Source organism: Rhea americana, unplaced genomic scaffold (genome assembly GCF_003343005.1).
Source record: "Rhea americana isolate MKP2758 unplaced genomic scaffold, rheAme1 scaffold_69, whole genome shotgun sequence".
NCBI classification, from domain to species: Eukaryota; Metazoa; Chordata; class Aves; order Rheiformes; family Rheidae; genus Rhea; species Rhea americana.
In genome coordinates this window covers 2,097,819-2,123,922 of record NW_028186856.1, presented here as the reverse complement: position 1 = coordinate 2,123,922, position 26,104 = coordinate 2,097,819, and the positions used below count along the sequence as shown (strand labels likewise).

The following is a 26,104-nucleotide window of genomic DNA, read 5'->3' as shown; positions in this document are numbered from 1 at the left end:
ATCTCAGTCATGACTGTGGCAGTTTCAAAGTTCAAATAAATAGCTGTACATCTGATCTTTACTCCAAAAGCATGAGGCAATGGAAACACCTTTGTGAAAAGGAGCTGATGCTCTAGATGGAAGCCACAGTGGCAACAAAAGGTTACCACAAAAAAGAAAAAAAAAAAACCCACCAACTAAGTATTTCTCTGCAAATTCTTTGGCTCTAGGAGCCTGCCATTAGGTAGAACAACTACAATATAGTTTATTCTCTTTACAGAGAAGGTTACTAAAGCATTTTGTTCACAAAGGTTAAAACAAACTTTATTTTAACATACAAATCAGATCTGTGTATCAGGCAAGACTCTATAGTGTAGCATATTGTGTCTCTACACAGTAAGTTACTCCTTGTGCTACAATAATCCTGAGATATGGAAACAGGCCCTAAAACTTTAAAAAAATATAGCCAAAATATCCTTTTTCAGTCACTCTTGCTGTAATATCCTCCATYTGGGAACTAGGAAAAATATTACACAATTCTGAATCAAGAAAACAAATTATCTACAAGCCAAATACCCAAGATACTTGTCTAACTCCCTGCTGTCATCTGGGTATACTAGCAAGAGCACCTGGGGAACAAACCAAGAGATGTAAATACGCAAGGTTACTTTGTTAGCATTGCAAAGYATGTTAAAGAGCTGTAAGATACTTTTACTACCTTCAACTCCTACTGTCTTGAAGAACTGTGGTCAATAATGAGTCAGTTCAACGTACACTTCCTATAAACGTATAAAAAAAAGTTCTCTACATTGTATGTTAAGTTACTAAAAATAATTCTAACTTAGCTTCCTTTCACCCTGGTTATAAATRATATAGAAATATTCTTAAAAGCTTATGAAAGCAACAGCAATAAAGCTGCAGACATTTTAAATGCTGTTCATAATATTAAAGACAACATCCTCATTTTGATACCAGAAAAATAGTTGTTATTTGATAGTTGTTAAAATAGTTGGCATTTAGAAAAATAAAGTATCAGTCCCTTCCTTAAAAGATGTTATAGGAAAGATATTGAAAAGGTAGCTTTCAACAAATAGTTTTGCTGCAGTTTTACAACATTTCAAGTAAGTTACACTATATACTATGGCTTTGCCACTTAGTGGAAGAGCGCCATCGTGGATTTAAACACTAGATGTAGCAAATTAATTCAGTATGCTTTCAGTCTTTTTGAGTTTTAATGATTTTATGTGTAAAAAAACCCCACTAAATATTGGTGGGAAAAATAAAAGCCCCCAGAAGAATTCAACTTCAAGAAGCACTTGTAGCAGAGACATTTCAGAGAAATTTTCAGTTGAAGTCAGTGCAGTCTCYTGACACTGTTAAAGGGCAACCCAAACCTCCCATGAACTTCAGCAGAGTCAGGACTTTAAACTGGGCTTCACTTCAGAAACTGTAACATASAGGTCTGCAGCATTATGCTACTGGACTAATGATTTCTCTTCAATATCATTTTTTAAATCATTCATACAGCTGAGATACTAACTAGATTTGGTATGCAGCTGATCTAAGGAAAAGGATACAATATTGCTAAAACAGCAAGAGTCTGAACTACAACACAATAGCTTTATACTAAGTTTTGACCACTATCAATACAAAGGCATTGGGGGAAGAAAAAGATGCTTGAGTCAAAGGCTGAAAGATCCCATTTACACAATAATATATTATTAATGACCAAGTATACTTACATTTTGAAGCCTAAAATTACATTCAAATTGGGCAAGTTATGAAAATATTCAAATAAATGTAAATAAAAAGAAATCTAATTTCACAGCTAAAGTTGTAACMAACATTTCATCCTGCATCTGAAGTAGCATTTGCAGCAACAAAGCTCATGTAGACAAGCACATTTCAGAGTTATGACTATAAGCAAGATGATGGCACTGAATTCAGGAACATTTCTGAACTCTGGTTTTACCAAGATAGAAGAGTTGCCAGTTGGATAAAGTTCTGTAGTTTCCAGCTCCTTAGAAACAAGACTATGTCATACAGAAGATGAGCTTTCTCCTCGCTTTTTCTTCAAAAGTATCTGAAAGGCAAGCTACAATGATTGTTTCTGACAACAGTAAAATAAAGAAGCAAATAGAAAAACAGGTGTATCAAAAAGTCCTGTGGAAGATGCAATTGTCTTCATTCATTTTTGTTTATAAAAAGGCACTTCACATATTGCTAAAACTCTGATGATGTACTTATCTTCTTAGTTTTTCCTATCAGATGGATGTATTTCAAGGTGGTTACTGTGAATATGTGAACATTTCTACATACAGTATTTATCTGTTACAAATGTTATAATTAAATATAGTATCTTACACCATTTATTTAGAAGATTCATATTCAAGATAATTGCAGATCTTCATACAATATTTCAGTGATGATGGATGATCTGTCATAAGCAATAAAATGTAGTGAGTTCATGCTAATAAAATTAGCAGCATAAATCTTTCAGAAGTGAGTCTTCAGTCTTTTGTTTTCTTCTCGCAATCTCTCAATTTCAGCTACTAAGCTCTCATTTACAGAGTATCTTTCAAGTAAGGCATGCATTTCATTCTAGAGAAAAAGAAAAAWCACCCTAATCAGCAGCTATAAAGTTCATTTTCCCAGTTCTACTCTATCTACTTTCATATCCCTTTCAAAAATTAAATAAGCCAGGTAATACTGTTCTTAAACTTTTCGTAAGAAAAGTGAGGTTTTTATGCTGACATACAGTATTTTGATCATTAATACATTAGTGAATATTTTATCAAAGCATATTTTGCAGTCCTTCAGGATGGGAATCTATTAATGCAGGTGCCATTAAAATGTTCAGTACAGTCAAAATCTTTTTAATGCAGACCAAAAGAACAAAGATTCATTAAAAGGTAAAGAACACAGAATACAGTTCAGCATGCATGCTRTACTAGTAAATTAAGTTCTCTATTTGAACTCCAATTCCTTCACACCCAGCTCCTGATCCTTTCCAAAGGACAGTTGAATTTACTTCCCTTTTATCTTTTTACAACTCCTGAAATACAGGATTCATGATACCTACCCAGTGCATATGTTAACTTTATTGAGCCAGAAAGAGCTTTAACAGATTTAGGTACATTTCCTCCTCCTTCACATTCCATCCTCCCTTTCTTGTTCTTAATGAGCAAAACTGATTTTCTGGTTTGACCAAAGTAGTTGATAGACTATTACTAAAAATGAAAACTAAATATTTCCTACACTTATCTTTGTACATACCAACTGCATATGGAACTGTTTGATCATCTCCACTTGCAAATTCACAATATCTCGATGGCATGCTTCTCTGGAAGAAGAATTGCAAAAGGATAATACTCAGTTTTATTTAGGAAGCAGTAATTCTTCAACTCTATAAATACCCAGAACTCCACACTCCATCTTCATTACATCATGGAATAACAGACTTAAAACTCTTAAACCATGAAACACAGTCCTCTACTAGCTTAGTTTTTGGAAGACTTTTTTTTAAAAGACATTTTTCATCTAGGTGGCTTTGGTACACAGAAAGATTTAGGATCTTTTCTGTTTAGAAATAGAAATATATAGATAGTGATATCAAGACTAGTTTTTCACTTGAAAGTTGTAAACTTCTCTTAGCTCTCCATTARTCTATACAATAGCCAGTAACAGTTATTGTCTATGTTGTCCATAGATTTGTCCAATCCACGTGCGACAGTTCCACACTACAAGGACCAGGGTGAAAAATACCCTCTAAACACCCCAACAGTTCTACATATTYGTGAAGAACAAGGCTAACACAGCCCACAAAATGCAGGCAGGYGCATGTGCTCTTCCTGAACAGCATATCAATGGTGCCTGACAGAATACTGCACTAGGTGGCCCACCGGCCTCACAAAATAAGGTGTTTCTTGACTAGACGTGCACAGATCTTATTCCATTCTCCTTTCTTAGGACACACAGTAAACCCCAAKGGAATGCATCATACTGCAGAACTTCTTTCAGAGGTGAGCCATCTTCTCTGAATATAGACCTAACTGGCAGCTTATAGCCCAAAGGTGTAGGTTATCTTCCAAAGACAAGAAGTTTGAAAAACACAAATGAGTGAACCAAATGAGTTAAAATTTTCTCCTGGTACTTTACTGAAGTCTGTCTTTTCTATTACTTGTAGGAGAATGGTTTTCAGACAACAGAGATCCAAATACTTCTTCCCTGAGACTTCAGAGGCTGAAAGGTATTTAGATCAATAAGAAGCTTGCAACGGCTACCTTCCTTAGTATACTGAAGATATCTTAGATTCAGTTTGAATGTATCCACAATTTACAACTGGAAAACAAAACAGCAAGCGCCTTCTAGCCACTCCAGGAAGTGTAGGTAGGAAATTATTTTAGGAATTCTTGAGCAGAAAGTGCTTAAAGGAAATTGGGTTTTGAAAATAGCTTTATTAATACAACATATATTTATTTTATGCAGCGTCCATACCAAATTGTGTATATACACTATATGATTTCTGTAGGTGCTAAGTAGGAGCTCTAAGTGTCACTCCAAAGCACAATAGTGCAAAAAAGAAAAATACCCTAAGGCTTTTAATTATTCTATTTTACCAGAAAAGCATCATGAAGATAATGTAACTTTGTTCAGAAGAAATTCTAAAAATAGTTAAAATTTTAATCTCATTTCTAGCAACGTGACATTTTGGATCCCAGAACTGTTTCTGCAAGTCAAGAAACTGCCTACAGTATCCCAAACGCTCAATTGTACACATACCCAGTGAGAGGAAGAAAGTCTGTCAGAATTGCAGATTACTTTTCTACAAAACACGTGTTATTTAAAAATTACTTTAGCAGTAAACGAGATTCATCAAACCTAATGAAACACAATTTTTAGATAAGCTTTCTTCAATTCTTTTTCAGCCTTTAGGTCCTGAAGAATTCAAGTAAAATAATAAACAGGAACCAAGACCTATTCAGGCACCTCTATAAAGGTGCTACTATCAGAACCTTTACAATAAGGCAAAGAAAGAGGGGTAAAACAAGACAAGATGCAGTTTTGTCTCCTAGTCATACATCTCAAAGCTTACGGGATTATCACATCCTGTCCTTTGCCTGTAGGTAGCCTGTATTACAACTTATTTCATCAATTAATTCTGCTTGTTCTAAGGAGCAGTTCAGATGTTACTAAAATTCAGTGGCTGTAAGGCAGTAGGTATTTCTCACATGTGTTACTGCCATTCACTCATTACCTAAGGCACCAAGTTTCTTCCATCCTCTATGACCTGAATCTGTATTACCAACTCATCTGTATTACCAACTCACAAGCTTCCATCAGTAGACACTGGCTTATTTAACAGAACTAAAAGTTGCYGCCTTATTGGCTCCTATCACATGTGGTAGAAGAAGTGGAGCCTCTGCTATTACCACCTTCCACTTCCCTTTTAAAGCCTCAGGCCAACTAACACACAATTTGGGAGAAAGGAGGAAAGGGAAGAGGGAAAAAAAAAAAGAAAAAAAAGTCTGTCAAAGGAAGCCCTTGYATCCATTTTCCATTTATTTCCTACTCTGCAAACATACAGTATTCACTCTATAAAACTTACAAAAGGAGACTTTCTTCTAGGTGTTCTGCCAGCTGCTTTATAAATGTTCAATGCCATGAGCAGTGCCTTTCATTAAGGGGATGCAATAGTTTTTCCTATCATAGGAAAATTACCACAAAATGGCAGGAAATGTTTTTGAGTAACAAAAATGAGAAGGGTATTACAAAAAAGCATCATAAAAAAGGTTGCTGTAGTGCAAAGAAAAAAAAAATTTGTACCGTATTCAGACCTGAGTCTGTAGTGTTTCCATGAATTATTTATTCCCTTGATTATGACTGGCCTGTCATTTTTCCCAAAGGAAAAAAAGATACCACTAAAAACTGCATAACACATCTACTTCCCTGTGTTCAAATTTAACATTCTACCATTACTGGAAACTTGTAAGGACACTCATGACTTGACAAAAGTCATAAARTCACAGATTAAATCTAGGTCTTCACACGTGATTTCATAATCACAGAGCACCCCATGAATTCCAAAGCAGGCCTGGCCATATAGGCGCTTCACTAGAAAAAGAAAAATTCAGTTAATTCTGTAACAATCAAAGGAACAACAAAGTAACAACAACAAAGGAATGAATGAAAATAAATGGAATATAGTAGTAATAGGCAACAAGTCAGCCTATATTTATAACAGAAGATGATAAAAAAAATCTGAACAGGCAATAACACTGCAGAAGTCTGCATTTTATGTATTATATCCCCCGCTGCCTTCAGAAAGGAAGGCAACAAGCAATGGTTCATTAACAGCCCTCCTTATACAAACCTCACCAGATGGAGTGAGTACTTGTGGCCAAYTCTACGGAACCACCAACAGAAACACAGGAAGCCATTTTATGACAGAGGAATTAATGAATTCTCATTTCCTAAGGATCTGTGACTAATCCACATTACATCCCACATGATACTCTTCTGCTCTAGAAGGCAGTATATTGCACTAATTCTGAGTTATGTGATGACCAATTTAGCCCGGCAGCTTCTGCTACTGCACAGAACCTGAGCTCTGCTGTCTTTTCGCCTCCAGCACGCACTCTAACTTGATTCTCCACTGTCTAATCCTCAGTTTCAAGCAAAATGGAGAACTGAGTAATTTTAAAACCTCTGCTCCTCACAAATTTGGTTGAGGTTTTCCASGGGATTCAAAAGCTAAAGGAAAAACTGACACCAAAATAAGCAATTTTCAGAACATCAGAGAAAAGTCTGACCTCAGTGGATGCTGAAAGCTGCAAAACAAGCAAAAAATCTTCAAAAGGAGAAGTTGAGAAAATATCAGGTTTACCTTTTTTTTTTTTTTTTTTTTTTTTTTTTTTTTTTTTTTTTTTTTTTTTATCTTAACTATCAAGTCCACAATATTCGTCACAGGAGAACAAAAAGGTTTCGAGTAAAACTGCTCATCACTAAATCTATAATTAGGCTAATTTGGCTTCTATTATGAAGTGAGTGAAATTTTTATTAGGTGTCTGCAAATACAAGCATTATAGCATAAACATCATTGCACGTAAAGCTGCACCAATAAAAATATAYCCAGTGTTTCATGCTATATCTGCAAAGCTAACAACACTCAAARCCATTACAAATGTCTAGATCAAATTCTCCACAGCTTCACCCTTAAGAGAAGAAAGGTCTACTACCAGGACCATGGGCGAGGGGGAGGCGGGAAAGAAATCAGCACAGGGCTTCATGAAAGCAGTAAGGGCTTAATTATGCAGATACATTTACCCTCTGAGAAGTACTCAAACACTCATCTCAAAAATACGTTACAAAGCCATACACATAAACAACCCTTAGAGATATCAATCTAATAAGGCATCAGTTACTCAAAATAAATAAAATTTCCTACCTAGATAGCCAAGACTAAGGCCATTAATGATGTCATTTCTTGATGCTAGTAGGAAATATATTTAATGTTGAACATCTTAAGAAGAAAAAACTAATTGAAAACAAAATGCTCTGCAYGAATATAACTACCTGAAGTCATCCAGTGTTTCTTGTATCATATTCTGAATGAAGTTTATTTGTATTGATGTCAAAGGTGCATTTGGTCTGTTACTCCCAATAGTTTCGACTATTTTTTCTGACAGTGAACTGGCAACTCCAACAGTGACAGGTGATGTTATCTTTGGACCTTTAGGACAAGGAAAGGAAAAAAAAAAGGCATACTTGGAGCACAAGGAATGTTTTGTGTATCTTGAAGAATCAGTATTTTATCCCTACTACTACCTGGGAAAAAAAAAACAACAAGTATTAAATTTAGAAAGAGTTTTTTTCAGAAGGAACTAAAATGTCCTAGTGGCCTAACTGGATTTACAAAAGAATCCAGATGGGATGTTCTGTTTCACTGCTAAAATCCTTTTGTTAAGTTTTCCATCAATTCATAATCAATCACTTAYAAAACTGGGGAAAACTGATCCACTTACTTGATGAGATAGTACCATTTACTGGCAGATCGTAAGCAAGATTGGCATGAATATTCTTCACTAATCTCTCATTTGTGTCAGGAGTCTTTACTGCAGTGGAGGATAGTGGAGGACTTAAAGTTCCAGATTCTGCACTTGAYGAGCTCAGTTTGGGAAGCTGACAATCAAATTAAAAAAAAWGTATATATTTATTTCAACTGTTTARTGAAGACTCAATTTTCAGGCATGCACTTCTTTCAATTTTKGGGGGATTTACAAATCTGTTGATAGAGCACGCTTTTTTTCTTCTAGCAAGACTTCTCAAGAATTGATCACCTAAATATCCAAAAATTGCTTCAGATACACACAGGCATGAAAAGGTCAGGGCCTCTTAACCTTCACATCAAACATTTTGTGTTGTAAATTATAAACACCACTCCTAGAAAACTTATACATCTCAGAAACATTACAAATGGAGGACAGGTCCCAACAGAAGTGTATCAGAGATACTTCAAGAAGGAAGAAAAATTTCCTGGGGAACAAGGGAGAACAGGGAAAGAAGAGAGGGAAGAGACCTATGAAAGGACAGAAGAGCATATATGTGGAATCAGCAAATTATCATTCTTGATTTTCTAGGAAAATCAAAATAATCCACGGACTAGCTCAGTTGTTTCATACAAAGTTTTGTAATCTAAGCTTATTTAAGATAAATGTGCATTACTGAGGGACAGCACACATAAGATAACAAGCACTTTTACAGATTTTTGCCAAGAGTGCGAAGACGATCTCAAAATAAAATTAGCTGGGACACTATTAAGGACTTCAAGTAGTAATATTCTGTAAGATTCTAAAAAGACTAAYCATGACAAGAATTAGTATAGTATACCTGCTTTACAGCTTCTATAGATTCTTGTTTTCCAAGATTCATTTTCTTAGTGTCAGCCTCTGGGTTTGTATGTTCTTCCTCTTCTTTAATTGGAGAGCTCACAAATACATGTAATGGGCTAGACCGTATCCCTTGTGTACTACCACCAACTGGGTTTCTTTTTACTGGAATGGTAGTGGGGAGTTGTGGGAGAAAATCCAAACCAGAAAGGTAGGACTGAAAATCAAGACCTAAAATGAAAAGGGAAGGCTGAGAGACAAGCCAAAAAAAAAAAAAAAGAAAACTCCAAATCCCCCAAAACAAAACAAAAACACCCTGAAAACTTCAAATCTAACTTATGCTGTTGCTATCTTTATAAAAGTAAGAAAAAAATGGAAGAGCCTCTATACACCACTATAAATTACATAAAGGAAAAGTAAAATTACTTTAATAAGGAATTAAAGAGTATGGTCTTATCACATTAGGCTTAAACTCCTCTGTGCATTGGACAATGTACAYAAAAGTTAATTTGTATTAGTATATAGTTCCACTGCTTCTTTGCTTTCAGTATGACAAAAATTAGCACGTAAAAAATAGTGAAAGCCTCTGATGACTACAAAGAAAAGCATACAGAAAGTGTGCTTACCATCTCCTTTCCCTGGAGCATCTTCATTTCCTTTACATGAAATAATATCTACAAAATACCACAATATACATAAGTTTAAGTGTTTATTAGATGAAATCTACATCAATATTCACATTACTGCATCCAGTTAATCATCAAAGATGAAATAAAACGCCAAAYAGGTACCGTAATCTTTAACACAAATGCCAAAATGTAATGCTAGGCAGATGAATGATTCTTTACAAATGTCAGGATTAGCAACTTACCATCTCTGACTGGAGAAAACACATCTCCTAAACTATTTCGACCCAAATCATCAAAATTATTTAAATCAGTACTTCTCCCATGATCTGTTTCTTTAGATGGAATCACATCCAAGCTGCTGCTATGAGGAATGCCTTAAAAGGACAATAGCATTCAGTTAGTAATTGACATTTCCCAAAATGTACAAAAATAGTGTATTTTATCCCTAAATAATCTCACAAACAGTATGATGCCCGGTAAGTTCAGCAGGCACTTAGATCCTTGTGAAGATTCTAGAGGCTCAACTTCAGCTTCCTTATATGTGCTCTCATCTCAGGGGAATAAAACTAAAAACTAAGATACTTATCAACAAAAGTAAGATACAACTGGACTTCTGTCTCCTCTTTTTTAAAACGAGAGTTATTAAACGAGAATGCACTCATTTTTAGACAAAAACGTGGTATCTGCAGCAAATGTATGATGCACCAGATGAAATGATAATTAGTGAACAAGCCGCCCCCTAGGAAGACGACCACGGTCAGGTATCAGCATTTACATTTATTCTACAAGACAACCGTGTTTCTATCTGACCATCAAGCATTTTGAGAAAAATTCCAATAAACATCTGTTTTAAAGCTCACCTAATGCTAGGCTATTCTTTATTTCCAATACTAGAAAATTAGGGTGGAGTAACAGTCACAGAAAAGCAAAACTTGTCTCCAGACCTTTCCCATGCCTCCCTCCCCCAGATCCAGAAAAACAAAAATATTAAGCTTTTGGATACATAGTAGCATGGACAGTTGTCTGCAGAAGCATTTCTTAAAGTCAAAAAAAAACCCAATACAAAATAGTAATTATTCAAACTACATTTTTTAAGATGTGTAACATACGGAGAAGTGAATTGAACTCACATTTGAAAAGCGGATCAAGATTATAAGCAAACCACTACTCTGCCCTCACAGAACTCCCCACTCCAGAAGCACCTGCGTTTTCCTTGTAAAAGTTAAGATACAAGTGAAGAGCAGTAGCACTGCTTCATATCTAAATAAATCTTGCCTACACATAAAAGTTTTACTTGATACCTATTTTATTAACAAAACAAACAAAAATCTCTAAAGTACTATTCATAGAACTTACTGCTTCTTCTCCGTGTGAGATTACTCATTCATGTGGGCCAAATGTAACTGTGGACAACTACAATTAGTCATGTCTAAAGTGTTTGCTTACACCTGACTCAAGTCCTGCTTTATGATTTCAATTTTAAATATATTAATGTACCATACTTCTACTCCTTCAGATGCGGCAGTTGTGACGCATGCATAAGATTTCACTTGCTAATTAAGTAAATACTTGGCATATTGAGTCAAACTAGAAGTGCATTATCAACCTATGCCAGAAGCTATGGAAGAGGTACACTGAAAAAGCGTAATATAAAACTGTGCAAAATCTTCTGCGTACAATTTTCCCAGCTCCCAGTAATCTAAATTTCAAAAATATCTAAACTGGTGGATGGCTATTAAATACATGTTTACAGGAATCTGGCTCAAATTACACCTTCTCCTCATATTCAGAATTCATTAATACTTTTGCACRCTAACATATCTGCAACCAGCAGTTCCAGTTCATTTACAAGCTGTATAAACAGGCATTTTGTTTTGTTTTTAAATATGCTACGAGATTACTTTAGTGAATGTCCTACATTTCTCCAGAGCTAAAATCCACCTTAGGATCTATAGCAGCTTCCAGAGAACAAATGCAGTTCAAGATCTATCTGTCTTCTCCACTCCCATTTGTAAGCTTAAAGATTGTATCTTCTTTGTAAGCTTAAAGATTGTATCTTCTTATGTATATGGGGGTACCTACTTTCCAAAGTCAACATTCAGTTTCATGAAAAAAATTTGTTTGATAAAATACTAATTTCTAAAAATATTTATTTATTATGAACGGACCTGTTTAAGAGATAACAGCTGTTACACTTTCAAATAATGATAATACAGCATATYTTTAACTGAAATTAGATTTTCCACATCATGCAGTAATGTTGATTAGTAACTCTTCTCGAGTACATAGAAASCATGCTACTTCACCTTGCGCTTCACTGCATACCCAAGGGAAGTCATTAATCTGTGTCCCTACGGACTGCAGTGGCTTATTGCCTAATTAGTGTTGCTAAATGTATTTCTCCTTACTTAAGGAGGGAGGAAAAAGTGCCGTTGAATTCAAATGGTTTGAAAGGTTATCAGAAATCAAACTAAAACAGCTAGATTGATTTGACAGTATTTTCAGAATACTTGGATGAACTAAGATTTTAAGAGTACATTTTACTAAGTGACAGAATTTAAGAATAATGTCAGTTTTTATGAAGTGCTTGTTAACTTTAGAAGCATAACTAACAAGCAGAGTKACAAAACTAATCAGATTTGCTAACTATATTTAACATCTTTCAATGTTCCTACTATGAGATGTTAGAATCATGTCTCAGACAAAAATACAGTTAAGTTCTCCTATTTTACGATAAACCTCAGACAAAAGTAATAAAAATCCCTCAGGTTTTTTAGGCAAGGGGTCTGTTACCCCTGTTTATTGATAGCACCACAAAGCATTAGCTCTCCATTCCATACGGACATTACATCAGAAATCATATTCTGTACATAAGGATAACCTACAAAAGRTCAAAACACATTAGATAACTACGGTTCATGGGGGTTTCTCCTTTAAAGCTTAAATATATACATAAAATTCTGGACTCGAAACAAGAATTTCTTAAATCTGACAGTAGGGCCCAATTCACTTCCCACATTCTCCTAGTATGTCTGACACAGTAGGAAAGCAGGAAAATGTGCAAATGCGCATACATACAAGCACACTTTTGCAACAAAAGCCCTTTTCTTGGCTCATCTTTAGACAGTGATGGCCAAGGCATAAAATATTCCTTCTATCTTCTATTCTAYGTCAAATATTTTTAAGAATAGGAAGCAGACACTACCTGTTTTGTCCTGGAGAACATCTCCTCCTTTACTCTCATTTGGCAGAGTCAGATGGGATGAAACTGTTGCTGATGTATGAGAAGTAATATTTTTTACGCCAGTATTTTGAATTCCTCCAAGATTACTACCAGCTTTGACTTCTGCTCTTTTGGATATGGGTTTATTTGAAGAACCCTTAAGGTTAGACTGAAGAAAAAGACGAAGGAACTAAGATTATTCCTTCAGCTAAAAGTGAAAATACAAACCAACAGTCTTTCTGTGTTCAAAACACTAAAAGACTTCAGTTCAAGTTGCAAAGTTTGTCTAGGAGGTAATTTCTCTTAGAAATGTAAAGGGATTTATTTTCATGTAACTTCAAAGAACTTAAGAGATTTCAATATTATTATATGAATATAGTATGGATCTGCAAGGGGATATCAACAGACCTTAAGGTAACAATGGAGTGAGCTGGCTCTAGCCAATTTTCATCCTAGGCTTAGTCCTAGGAAAAATACAAGACTACATTTCTAGGGATTCCAGACTGTAAAGCTGCTGCTTGGAAGCAAGAGTGCTGGAAGAACAGAAAAGTCTCAGAGGCATAATGAATCCATTTTGAAGGTTCTTTCTCTGGGGAATATGCATGKGGGGTTTTTGGTTCAAGCAGAGCCCACTTATTCTTGGAAGAATCTCCTTAAGCCTTCACATTTAATAGAAGCAAAAGTCATTCTGCTACTGCCTGCAAATGAATCTTAGATGTCACAAACTGATCTGCAATGGGAACATATTCACATAAGAAAGTTTAAGATTATTTTAACAATCTCACTCATCTCTACACTGAAACTATGATAAAAGGAAATCTTAGGAGAGCTTTACACACAAAACCTCACTAAAACGGCACTTAATATTGAGCAGTTTTTATTTCAGTATTGGTATGTATCACTTTTGTCAGCATCTCTAATGTTTAGAAATTTAATGTTTTTCAGATCTTAAATTTACGCTTTCCTTTTATTAATCTACATATTAAGCAATAAAACAGAAGGATATTTTTTGTTTTGTTTTGTTTTTACCTTGGAAGACGTGCTACTGAACTGAAGACGTATGCATTTCACGTAACCTTTATGAGCACTAACTGTTTTTACTGGTGATGTTAGTTTTCTTAAGTCATATTGGTARATTTTTCCCCGGGAACATCCTATAGCCAAAGTAGTACCATCAGGCATGAAGTCTACYGTTGTCAGAGGAAATTCAGCTACTAGAGTTGTCAGTAATCTTCACAGAGGAAAAAAGATAGGAAAAAGACTTTTAGAGTTCACTATCAGGACAGCAATTTTTATGATTAGACTTTTCCAAGTGAAACACATAAAAGATGAGCTTTCATAATGCAGCTACTAGTTGGTAGTTCAACTTCTCCAGAGCTAAGTAAATTCAGTGGAATATCTTGAGAAACAGTACAGTAGGCTGATACTTTCTGTATAACAAAWTAATAAGCAGCGTATGTCCCAAAGTATTTCACCAGGACAGGATCAAATTACCTTCACAGCAGCACTTTTGACACATAGATCACTTACAGATATCATCATTTCCAGCAGCAGCCATCCTTTAGCTACATATATCCTTTAGCTTCCCAAGCCTATTGCCTCTAGCCTTCACACACCAGCTCTGGGAGGAACTTCWGGTCCTAGTCTGCATCCTCTTACTAAACCCCTCCAAACTAGAGCCTAACTCTTGCTTTCATTCAGCTAGAGCAAAAGCATATCCCACAGGAGAAGCAAAGTCCCATGACACCCTTTGCCATCCCTTCCCTTTACTGTACAGCCCCTGACCTATGCAACCATACTTCCTGCTTTCTTATCCAATGTGTAATGTCACAACTGAACATGCTTTTTCAATTAATAAAAACTAAATAAAGGTCCAATAAATTCAAAKGTCTTTAACATACTCACTTTTTACTTGATGTGTCATAGAGAATAATTCTTTTGTCCAAACCTACAGTTACAAGYAGCAATTCATTGACTGGAGAAAAGCAAATTTCTGAAGCTGGTGCTTTATGAGTATGTTCAAAATTATGATATGGATTCTGACTATTTACATCCCACAGAGTCACAGCTCCACTGTCAGAAACACTGCCCAGCAAAGATTTCTTAAAGGATGAGTATTTCAAGTGTCGAATAGGCTGTAAAATGGACATAAATAATGAACTGTAACAGCAATATCAAATATTATTATACATATTTTTTATGTAAAATAATTTAGGAATACATTAGGAATTTTGATGTTACATTTATTAGGAACACAGATGTTATGGTAAGTCAAACTAGCCAAAAGGTCATCATGTTAAAGAATGTTCATTTTGCATTACAATCTCATTTCTGCTGCCCACGGACAGATCTTATTTTGACTAGTATGCTGATCAGCGTGTATCAAGTGTCTGCTGATTCAGACACCCAAGAGCGAGATAAAAAGTGAGATAAGATAAAAACAAAAAGAAACAAACAAACAAACAAAAAAAAACAAACCACACACCCATACACTTCTGGAAAAGTCCCTTGATTTTAGGCAAGTATCATACTATCATAAATACCAGAAAGAAAAACAAAGCAAAAAAAACAACCCACACCATATCTAAAATTAAACAAGTGAAATTATTTCATTGACTGCTCTCCTGCCAAGAATGTTTAACTTTTAATTCCCCTTGACTRATTTTTCAGGTACTTAGATACAAGCCAATTTGATAAGACATGAGGACTAGCAAGTTAGCAAGTACTAAGGTCCTGCAGAAGAGACTTCATCCTGTGAGGCAGGACCACAGAAGAGGATATTATRCCTGGTTCATCACACACAGGCCTGCTATCACAGAAGCAAGCAATACAGGAACTTAAACTGCATYTTAGAAACAAGTAAGTATTTTCTTTCCAGTGTACTGGTTTACAAGATGTTTTAAAACCTCCTTGCTCTAATATTAAATTACAATACTCAGTTTTCAGGAAGTTTCCCTTCCTCTCCAGTGCTGCTCTTCCATGTTTTAGCAAACTATCTTACCTTTTTTCAGGCTTCATTTTGTTGGAACAAATAAGCCAGAYTCAGTCTAAGACAGGTTCATTACCATCACAGCCTTCTTTCAACTCTTCCAATATGAATTGTTCTTGAATACAGACGACCCAAATCTCGTAAYGCTCAAAACATTTCACTACTGCCTTTGCAAGGGCAATAATGCTTCCTTTTTTGCTGTAAATAYTTTTCCTAACATATCCTAGATTTAATTTCTTTGCCATGGTTCAAAYTCCACAGGCATTCACTGCCTTTCTGTGAAGCCCAAGTCTTTCTTTCCCTTGTGAATTTGCAGTTCCTAGTCTAATAYCAAAAGCATCAGCAATGACCTAAGTCTGGGACTTTGATTTCAGTAGTTTCATCGTTGCCCTCATGTCTATTCTTTCAATTCTTTTTGGATATCACCACAATCYTCTTTCTTATGGGCAGTATCTTTGAATTTGTGTCATCATACCCCTCCTTCTTGAATAATAATTAGTGAAAATATCAAACAAGATTAGCTACTGATAAAAGAACAGTGTGTGTGTTTGAGTTAACTGTCTTCTTTCCAATAGCCCAATTCTTACTCATCTTCAATTCCTTCTCTAACCTCCATCCTCTCTAAAATTTTCCTCGGATGGCACTGAAACAAAAGTTTTATTCAAGTCCRGACAGATAACAGCCATCACATTTTATTTGTCTAAAAAAGCTATTACATTATTCTGCCAGAATACACATCAAAATGTACTGTATTGGATYTTATTGTATTTTCCCCTTCATTTCACTTGAGGTATTTGTTGCCTCAGATGCCTCCAACCTGATTTCTGGCACTCGTATTACTTGTCACCCTGAAAGTCTAGCTGCTCCACAAAGAAGCAGTATCTTCAACCGAGGATTCAAAAGAAATAGAAGATGACTGTCCTGTCATGTCTTAGAACTAACCTTTCAAAACTGCCAAAGAAGGAAATTAATAATGAAGCAAGTTGCAGCTCCTGCTGATTTCTGGGAATTCTGCACATACAGAATGCAAAAAAAAATGCAGATTTTCTGCAAAAGATGAAGTACATTTTATCTTTAAGTTTCATGTTAAAACAGCCAAATTAGGAAAATGATTGGTTCTCTGTTGAAAAGGTTTGATTGTACCGAGGGCTTCTCACTCTTGGAAAACAAATGAAAAGCCTAAAACTAAATCAAAACCAGTCCAGCATCATTGATTATCTTACTCTGAGATACTGTAGTTGCTTAAGCTCTTTTATACCTTAGTAAAGCTTTGTAGGTGGGAGGGTAGAAGTAAACACAGTTGATAGTCTTGAGCTTTTAAAGCTATTTCACTGTAAGGAGTGACCAGAAGCCATCACATATCTTCACAAATCAGCCAGCTGTTCAAACAGCTAAACTAAATTCTGTTGCTAGGAGAATAGCACCAGGCAGTGAAGACTTGAACAAACACTGTGTTTCAAAACAAACTTTAATTCATCTTCAAAACAGTAAGCAGATAAGAATATGGTAGTCTTAATGAATACCAACAGCAAAGAAACTATGGGATCTACAAACAACTCAGTGCAAGAACTTAACTCTGATAAAGCACACAGATGTTTCTAAATCAAAATCAATTAACAGACTATAGGCCAATACTCTGCATTTAATTCTATGTAAAGAAAATCGTTTAAAGCCTTAGGAAGCACTGCAATCTTGTGCTATTCTACTGCTTGTAGAGCCTATAGGATTACAGAAATTAACTGGCAAGGAAACTACATTCCATCATGCTGAATCAAGCAGAGTCAAGCTAACTTTTGTAAGGTTAGTTTGACCTCACATTCCCCAATTGTAGAAAGGAGTTACTAAGGAGCAGTGACCCTCGTTAGGCTAGACACCTAGTGCCAGGAACAAGCAAGACAATACACTGTTTTAACTATTCAAGTTTACTTTTACAGAACTGGGCTCCTAAACTATTCTTCGATCATGGACTTTAAATTTTTTAATTTTTTTTTAAAAAAGGTAAACAAGTCTTCAGATATTTGCTTCACTGTGCAATTATTTCTGCAATTCCCTATAAGCTCCCAAATAAAACCCCAAATTAAAAACACAGTAACTTTTGCACATAAGCGTAAAGATGATTTTTAGGACACAAGATACGCTCATAGACTAGGACATTCAAGTAGCTCTGACACTATACAATTGCAACTCAATGCCATTTTAATTTAAGGATGCAATCAAATAACTGCCTCCTTTAGAAAATGCTATAAACTCTAGAAAGTAAATGCTACAGGGAGCAGGTTTAGCTCAGTCGGTTAGAGCATGGTGCTGCTAATGCCAAGGTCATGGGTTCAACCTCCGTATGGGCTATGCTGAGGGTTGGACTAGATGACCTCCAGAGGTCCCTTCCAACCTTACTGTTCTATGATTCTATCTCTGCACTTGGAATTACTTTAACACTTCAAATATCTTTAGTCATCTTAAAGATTACTTAACTTTGCAGCAAACCTGCTGATTTCATCTGCCAAAATAGCTATTCATAGCATCACTTATTCCTACTCACTTTTTGGTGGAAAGAGTTGAATATGTTAAACAGGATGATGTGAATCATTCTCAGAAGAATTTTAAAATTTTCCAATTAACCAGAAGCATAGTCCCCACTCCGGAAATTCACCTTAGCTACATAATCCAGCTGTGGGTTTCCCTGCAGCCCTTGTCTTACATCCACATTTTTCATAAAGTCATAATAATCAAATCAGATTAATAAACTGAGATAATAATAAACAGTTAAAAATAAACTGAAAAATAAACTGGCTACATAGAGGGATTTTTAAGATCAAGTCAGATATGAAGTACAATTTTGCCTTGACGCCAATCTGAAACTACAGTGATGGATCAAGGATCCTGCAGCACCCAAAAGCAGAGCTACTTTGACTTTAATAGAGATTTTTCAATACAAAGTATATCAAAATGCCTGCGATGCTCTAAATATTCTTCATCGACCTATAGTGTTCAGTGGTAGATGTGTGTGTGTGGGCAGGTGGATCAATTTCTCAGTCCATCCAAAATCTAGGATCTAGGACTGAAAGAGTTGTTACAGTAACAGAAGATAACTATGTCAAAATTTCAGTACTCTTTGCAACATTAAAAGGCCAGGGTTAGAACAAAAGCAATGATTCTGTCATCCCTCAGGCAGCTTCTGYCTCTGTAAAAGAGGCCTAGTTAAAAGAGAGAGAGAGCCCAGAGCACAAACTCTGGCTGTGCCTACGACCACATTCACACAGTGAATTCCAAATTCACACAGTGTCTTCCAAAGGGACAACATAGCTGATTAGCTTCTGCGGAAGCCCTTATATCAAAGCAATTCCCTTAATGATACCACCATTTCTGCAGTATCTGTGGTTTTTTGAAAATGGACTGCAGTGAAAACCATTACCAAAGTCCTCAAGTAGTACACATGCTTTGTATTTGTCTTTTGCATAGTTTTCCTTCAAACTACAGTTATTGACCTAAGTAACCTAATATCTCATTGCTTTTACTCTTTGAGCAACTGTGCAGTTTTAATCTTCAAATTAAAAACATTTAACTTATTTCCAAATGCAAGCTTATACTTTTTTGTACTGTATAGATGATTCTGTTCAGATGTAAATCTGATTACTCTGCATAAGTCAGAACCCAGGTTACATACACTTCATGCTTCGTGACAACAGGCATACAGTAGAGCACTGAAATCCTGTTTAGGTTTGCAAGGCTGACTATTTTTTGTTCAGTTCTAAGATGTGTAGAAGTTTGTTCTTGAGGCAGCACAGCCTAGAGCCTACATAAACTAAAACTGATTGTAAGTAAAGGCAACAGAGAAAAGTTACATTATTTATTATTTAAGACTATAATACACCTAAAGACCTGCTTTCTCAATCCTGTAAATGCACTTTTAAAAAGATTAAAAGAAAATAGATTGATAAAACTTAAAAAGATAACACTGAAGGTTATTTCAAAAGCAGAAAAGCTCTCAAAACATACTTCCAATTCCAAACTCTCGGTTGAGGTTGGGGAGAACAGAAGTGCTCAAAAACTTGACAGTAGCTCAATATATACAACTTACCTGACGGCTGCCATAACCAAAGGGAGTACTCGATAAATTGGTTGTAACACTGTGTAGAATAATTTCACCACTCAAAGATCCAGAAGCAATGTAGCAATCATTCCAATTATATGTAACACATGTGACCTCATCTTTGTGATCCTATAAGGGGRAAAGGGGAAAGAATTTCAGGAAAACCATACTCCTTCCTAACACATTCTTTTGTAGGAAAACTTCAGCTCGATGTTTCTTCCAGACCTAAAAGGTTATCTAAAATATCTCTAAAAGATTATTTAAGGATTMTTCTGCAATATCCCAGAAAACAGAACATACAGAAGATCAGCTATTGTATTTTAACCAATGTCTGTTTGATTGTTTTCAGAAGGTTGTTTTAATAAATTAGCAAAGATGATACTTTAATTATATGCAATAAGACAACCATAGGGATCTCTACCACATGGATCATTAATATTACTTTAAAAGTAAGGTATTTCTGAAACCAATGCTGATTTTAAGATACTTTCTATTGATCTGATATAGTACTGACAGCTTCCCCTTCTGTTACCTGTAATGCATTTATCTACCAGATAGCTTTACAGTGTAGTCATTTGCAATGAAGATATCCACCTCCATATATTCAGTAAATATAATCAAATACTRTCAGAACCAAAGGCAAAAAGATAATAATTATATTAATTACTTGGTAATTTTATTTAAAATTCTTAACAGTTTAGGAAAAAAATTATAGTTAAAATTCTGAAGCATCTGTGTGATCCTAAATTAAGTAATCTGTTCACAGTATGATGGAAATAAACTAGACTGTCATCTCTTTTGTGCATGGTGGCAAAATTTTAGAGAATTCACTGTATCAATTAGGAGAAAGATGACCATGCTCCAATTTTGCATTTAAGTTCTTGCTTAAGCAATTTTGAATAAGAGGAGTTCTGTTCAAGAGCACTACAGTATCTTACAAATACAAAAGCATTTTCCTGGTTGAAGTATCAGAAGCAAGTTATCTGAAGTGCAGTCCTTGAAAAAATCCTGTCAGAAAACATCAGTTCAAATTCTTAAAATAAGAAGTCTATTCTGAGGATTTAAAGATACATTATGATAGACTTGTATTCTGAAGACACTAAGTTAAGCAAAATTAGTTAAAAACAATTTGTTATTTACAGTAGATAAAGAGCAGAAAGTTAAAAAAATATATGTATGTGTATGCTTGCTTCTGTTTATGAACTTGATCCTACAGATCTGTAATCTAGAGAAACAGTATTTTCATAATTAGCAGTAAAATCCAGACATTACAAAGGCTACAGTTCTTCCCGCAGCCAAGTACCCAAAAAACACCAAAGTGTTACCTTAAGACTACGGTAGAGCCTTCTGGACTTCAGATCCCAGATATTAACCGAGTTATCAAGACCTCCACTTGCAATGTGTAAAGAATTGGAATTTAAGCTCACACATGTCTGTTTCGCCTGACCAAAAAAAAAAAAAAAAAAAAAAAAAAAAAATCAAAAACCAGACAATATGCTAAGATTTAAGAGGTTTACTCAAGTCTCCTCAAAAGCGTATTGATACATATTTTCACCTTAATTAACACAAGTAGTCCCAGTAACTGACAGACTATTGGCACACAAGAGTCATTTCCCATCAACGCAAAATCCAGTCTAGTTGGACACAGTTAAATATATAAAGTAATAAATTCTCAAATGCTCTTCTCAGATTTTCTCATCCCCATTTCAAATTCTCTTAGTTCCCTTTTCTTCAATATGTATTTTCACTTCAAATTACAGCTCTCTAAACTGCAATCATAGATTTGTGTTCAACTATACAGCTTTAAAAAGAAAACCCTAAGTTTAGAAAAAAAAAATCCTTAAAAGAATATTAAAAAGTTGTCTAGGTCATGTTCTTCACATTTTCTAAACATTACAAAGAATATTATAGCAGCAAACCTCGTAATTCCACAAAGTGCTTCTTTTTAAAGTGATCAGTGAAGTGCCAACTTTTGGGGAAAAAAAAGTCAATCCTWATGATAGACAAATTATTCAGGTCTATCATGTTGAAAATTCACTTTTAACTTCCTGAGGTTTGAAATAAGAAAAAACAAGTCCATCTAATTATTCACATGGTAAAATTGGAAGTGACTGCATTAGGTTTGCATTAGGTTTAGAGAAATCTCCACGGCAAACACTACACCTTTGAAAGTGTTTGCTTTGGCAACCTAAAAGCCCAGTTTTAACTTATTTTCAGAACATTCCCATTCCAAACTACCTTTAAAATAACTATCCAAGGAAAATAATTAGCATAATTTATAGCACCCAACAAGTCATTCAAGCAACCGTGTCAAGAGACTTTTCTAAAACCAAGCCTAGTTTTTGAAAGTTTTATAGTGACATTTTTCCCTTCAAGAAAAAAAAATCTATTATGCATAAGTATTCCCAGAAGCTAGCATATGTACACTCTAAGAATTATCTCATGTTTTAGAAATATGCACAACTCGTAGGCATGCATACCTCTGACAATTCAAGTTTGAAAATCCAGTTCAAATTTCAGTCAGGCTCTACCGAGTACACACTTACTAGATCAAGTTTGAAGCACCAATTGCTATATCACATAAGGGCTCACCAAGAAAACTCTCTTATCAGAAAGCCATCAGCATCAGATGCTGGTGTAACTGCTACTTGTTTTTCCACTGGTACAACTATTTTAAAAGCGCTATTCCCCCCCAACTCCCTTACAGACATTTCAACTAGATGCTGTTTAAATACTTTAAAGTTTTGAGGTATGTGTCATAACAATACTAGAACTATTTTGATATGCTGAACAGATGAGATACAAACAGTACACAGGGTGGAATGGATAAAAAGGGAACAGCATTAAACATACTTACTCCTTCAGCTATTTCAAAAAGTGGAACAGGTTTACTTTTACAGCTTGAAACAACTATTTTATCACCAACAGCAGAAGCAGTAACCAAGAAGCTATCTTAGCCACAAGTTATGGACCACAACTGTGTAACATTGCTGGTTAGTAAAAGAAACAGTAAGTAACCCTTACAAACAGATAACAGATTGGTTAAAGAGTCTGAAGTACTATACCTTGAAGAGGTCTACATGCTTTAGAAATATTTTGCATTTGCTATTTGAGGGAAAAAAATAGAAACATAAGGCTGTTTAAAAACAGGCTGTTGTAAACAACYCTTCATTAAGAAGATCTTAGAGACAGTTTGCCCTGCCTCCCCCAGAAAGCAACTACAGCCCTTCCCAACTGAAGGAAGGGCAATTTCTTTCAGAGAGGAGACAAAATGTCTGGCAGATATTATTTAAGACCTCTTTTCTGCTAGGCAGCTTATCCAGGCTGCACTCTTCCTCCTCCACCGCAACCACCACCACTTCAAAGTATGAACTCCATTTATCACTAGAGTTCAAAGGAATGTCTGTTGCTATTAGCAGACTATGAATTTAAAGAAAAGTCTTGTCCATGATAAACGTTATTCCAGTTCAGCATATAGTTTCTGGAATATAATGGATACATTTGCTAATTTGTCTCCCTCTGTATTGAGAGCCTTTATGACACCAAGTTGTTCAGACAAAGTAGTAAGAAAAGCCTGCAACAGCTGAAGAGAAAGAAGGCTGAAGTTTTGAAAGAGACATACATTACAACATCGTACCCCATAGAAAATTCGGATGGATGCCGATCTACAGGTAACCAGAAATACAGTTCTATGCTTTCCTCGAGGAGCAAGAAAACTACCATTGCCCCCGACATTGAATTAACTGAATAATCATTCAGACTGACATCCCTTATATCCTTAGGCTAATACCCATAATGATTTTATATTTGCTTACTTAATTTGCATAACCTCAATATAGGTTAATTGTTGGATTTAACATCACCACAACTGGTAGGCACATTAGTGCTTGCTATTTCTTTCATTGTTTTAAGACAACATTTTAGCTTACAAAATTATGAAGAACCACTACTAAAACTGAAACCAATGCTTTACCATAAAAAAAAAATTATCAGACATTCAAAAACACATGAAGTAAGAAAGTCATTTCAGATTTTGAGGGTGAAGAGGGGACTGGGAGCAAGAACATATAGCAAAGTAGACTGTCTATAGCTCAAGTTTACTAAACAATGGATCTTTTTTTTTAAAGATGTTTTCTTTCTCTGCCACTATGCTTCAATTTCATTGGAATTTCCACAACAACAACAAAAAACAATAATTCATACTCTGACTCTTTAACTTTTGCCTTCTCACACATTCACTTGCTTGCAGACTTAGAGAACAAGTGYATTCAGAACTTTCAGGACATTTTATTCGTCAGCATTCTGTCTTTCTTTACATCAAGATCAAACATTGCTGCTTTTTCCCCCATGACAGCCATATGTCTAATCACCTGACAGTGTACTATTTCCATGAAATTTCTCGTATATTCATTTCCTACTTGGCACTATGTATCATTAGCCTATGATAGGCCTTCAAGACAGAGGTGAAAGATCTACAAGGACCAGATCCATTTTCCTGGATAAACGAAATGTTATGGATGGATGTAATACATCTGTGCATTGTTTGTAGCATTTACAGAGGAAGCGCAGAAAACCAGTGTTTAGACAGAAAGAGACTTAAGTGTACTCTGACAGACAGAGGCCAGTTCTACTAACAAAACTGGTGAAAAGTTTTAGAGTTAGAAAGAGAACAACAGAACAAAAAAGAAACTTTTTATTAGTTCTCCTCTCTACACTATACATAGCATTTTACTACATTAGCAATTGCTTTGTATCCTTACTAATAAATTAAGTACTGCCTTGAACRTGAATATTGTAATCAACCATTAAAGAAACAAACAAGTAAGTTTTACAGTTGATAGACAATTCAAGCATATCACAATCATTAAAAATGTGTTAGCCTCCTAAAGGAAGACTAACATCTTCAGAAGCATTTACCAGCATGAGCTTATTTTGTAAAGCACTTAAACACAGGCAACCACAAAAATTTCTTCACAGTATGTAAGAATCTTTTTATGCAAGACTTTTCAAGACTAAGTAAGGTGTCATTTAGAGAATAATAAAAAGAAAAACACTGCAATTTTGCAGAATTTCCACAAAACTATGACTAAAACAGTAAAGGATACTATTACTGGCCCAACAAAGTGAGCTGACTGGATGTGGGGATGTATGTGGGTTGAACTGCTCCACCACAGTTACAGATGAGGAATCCCATATTTTTATGTCATCTCCTGATGAAGCAAAACGTATGCTTTCTTGCATGGCTGCACCTATTTATGTAAAGATAAAGAAAAAAAATAAAGAAAAATTAAGTAACTGTTCACTTTAAGAGTCAAGAAGAATTTCATTGATACCATTTTATACTGTTTTCTGACAAGGACATTTAGTGGGAGAGTTATTGTCTATTCAACTCAACACACTACCAAAAGCAGCAGTTACTTTAATGCTTGCAGGAAACGTGCTTTCCTCTTCACAAACAAAACATCAGCCTCTCTGTGCTATCAATTCAACTCAAATCCACGAAGTTAATAACTCACAAGTTCGGAACTCGACCCACTACTAGAAACAAAAGCGATGTTTTAYATCTCCACATTTCCGCAGAGTTTATAGATGTCTAACACGAAGTCCTGAGTATTTCAAGGACTCACTTGTCAACAGTAGATGGAGCTATACAAGCTAGAATCAAACCGACTGTTGAAACACTAGAAGTTTGGACTCAAAAGGCTCCAGSGAACCTCTCGCTATGCTACAGGAAAAGGCGGGGAATCTTTAAAACTAAGCCTCTAACAGTAGAAGACGAGCGACAATGAGTTACTTTCCAGCGCAGCTTTCACAAGGCAAACAAATTGTATTGCCGTTTGTTTTGACGGTCACCCTCTCGAGAGTTAAAACCAGACTAACCAATTCCAGGCTTATGAAGTTTATTCTCAGTTTTTATTGTGGCTAATTTGAAACTCGGACAACAAGCGAGGGCCTAAAAGGCGAACCTTTCGTCCACCTCAAAGCATAATAACCCTTCACCCACGGGAGCTTCTGGGGCGCTTCTGTGCGGTTTTAGTTCAGTGATTCTCACACCCCAAAACGCTTGAAAGAAGCCGCGAAGCTGAGGAGAACGAGCCAGCAGACCCGGGGGCCGCAGCTGCCTTGGCTCTGCCGCGGCCCAAGGCGTCTCGCGTGGAGCCGCTCCGCCGCCTCACGCTGCTCCCCACGACTGGCACCGGCCTCCCCCCGGCCCGCCGAGCACGGCAGCGCCGCAAAGAGCGCGACCAGCCGCTCCGCTCCCCTCCGCGCCCCGCCGCGGCCGCTCGACTCGGCCCGGCCCGGCCC

General features: G+C 35.8%; 1 protein-coding gene across 2 annotated transcripts; it reads right to left on the bottom strand.

The window, feature by feature from the left end:
- Positions 1-276: 276 nt before the first annotated feature.
- Positions 277-26,011, bottom strand: NEDD1 (NEDD1 gamma-tubulin ring complex targeting factor). Of its 2 annotated transcripts, none has more exons than XM_085321362.1 (14): positions 24,904-26,011; positions 22,656-22,750; positions 21,124-21,240; positions 19,787-19,927; positions 14,625-14,854; positions 13,749-13,950; positions 12,702-12,888; positions 9,739-9,870; positions 9,494-9,541; positions 8,869-9,098; positions 8,004-8,160; positions 7,555-7,711; positions 3,256-3,322; positions 277-2,580 (listed from the first exon to the last, which is right to left on the bottom strand). In XM_085321362.1, the coding sequence occupies exons 1-14, from the start codon at positions 25,037-25,039 to the stop codon at positions 2,476-2,478; spliced, it is 2,004 nt and encodes a 667-aa protein (XP_085177488.1). In that variant the 5' UTR covers positions 25,040-26,011; the 3' UTR covers positions 277-2,475. The 2 variants fall into 2 exon arrangements, with proteins under 2 accessions (XP_085177488.1, XP_085177489.1); XM_085321363.1 differs by having other exon boundaries at positions 277-2,062.
- Positions 26,012-26,104: the final 93 nt, after the last annotated feature.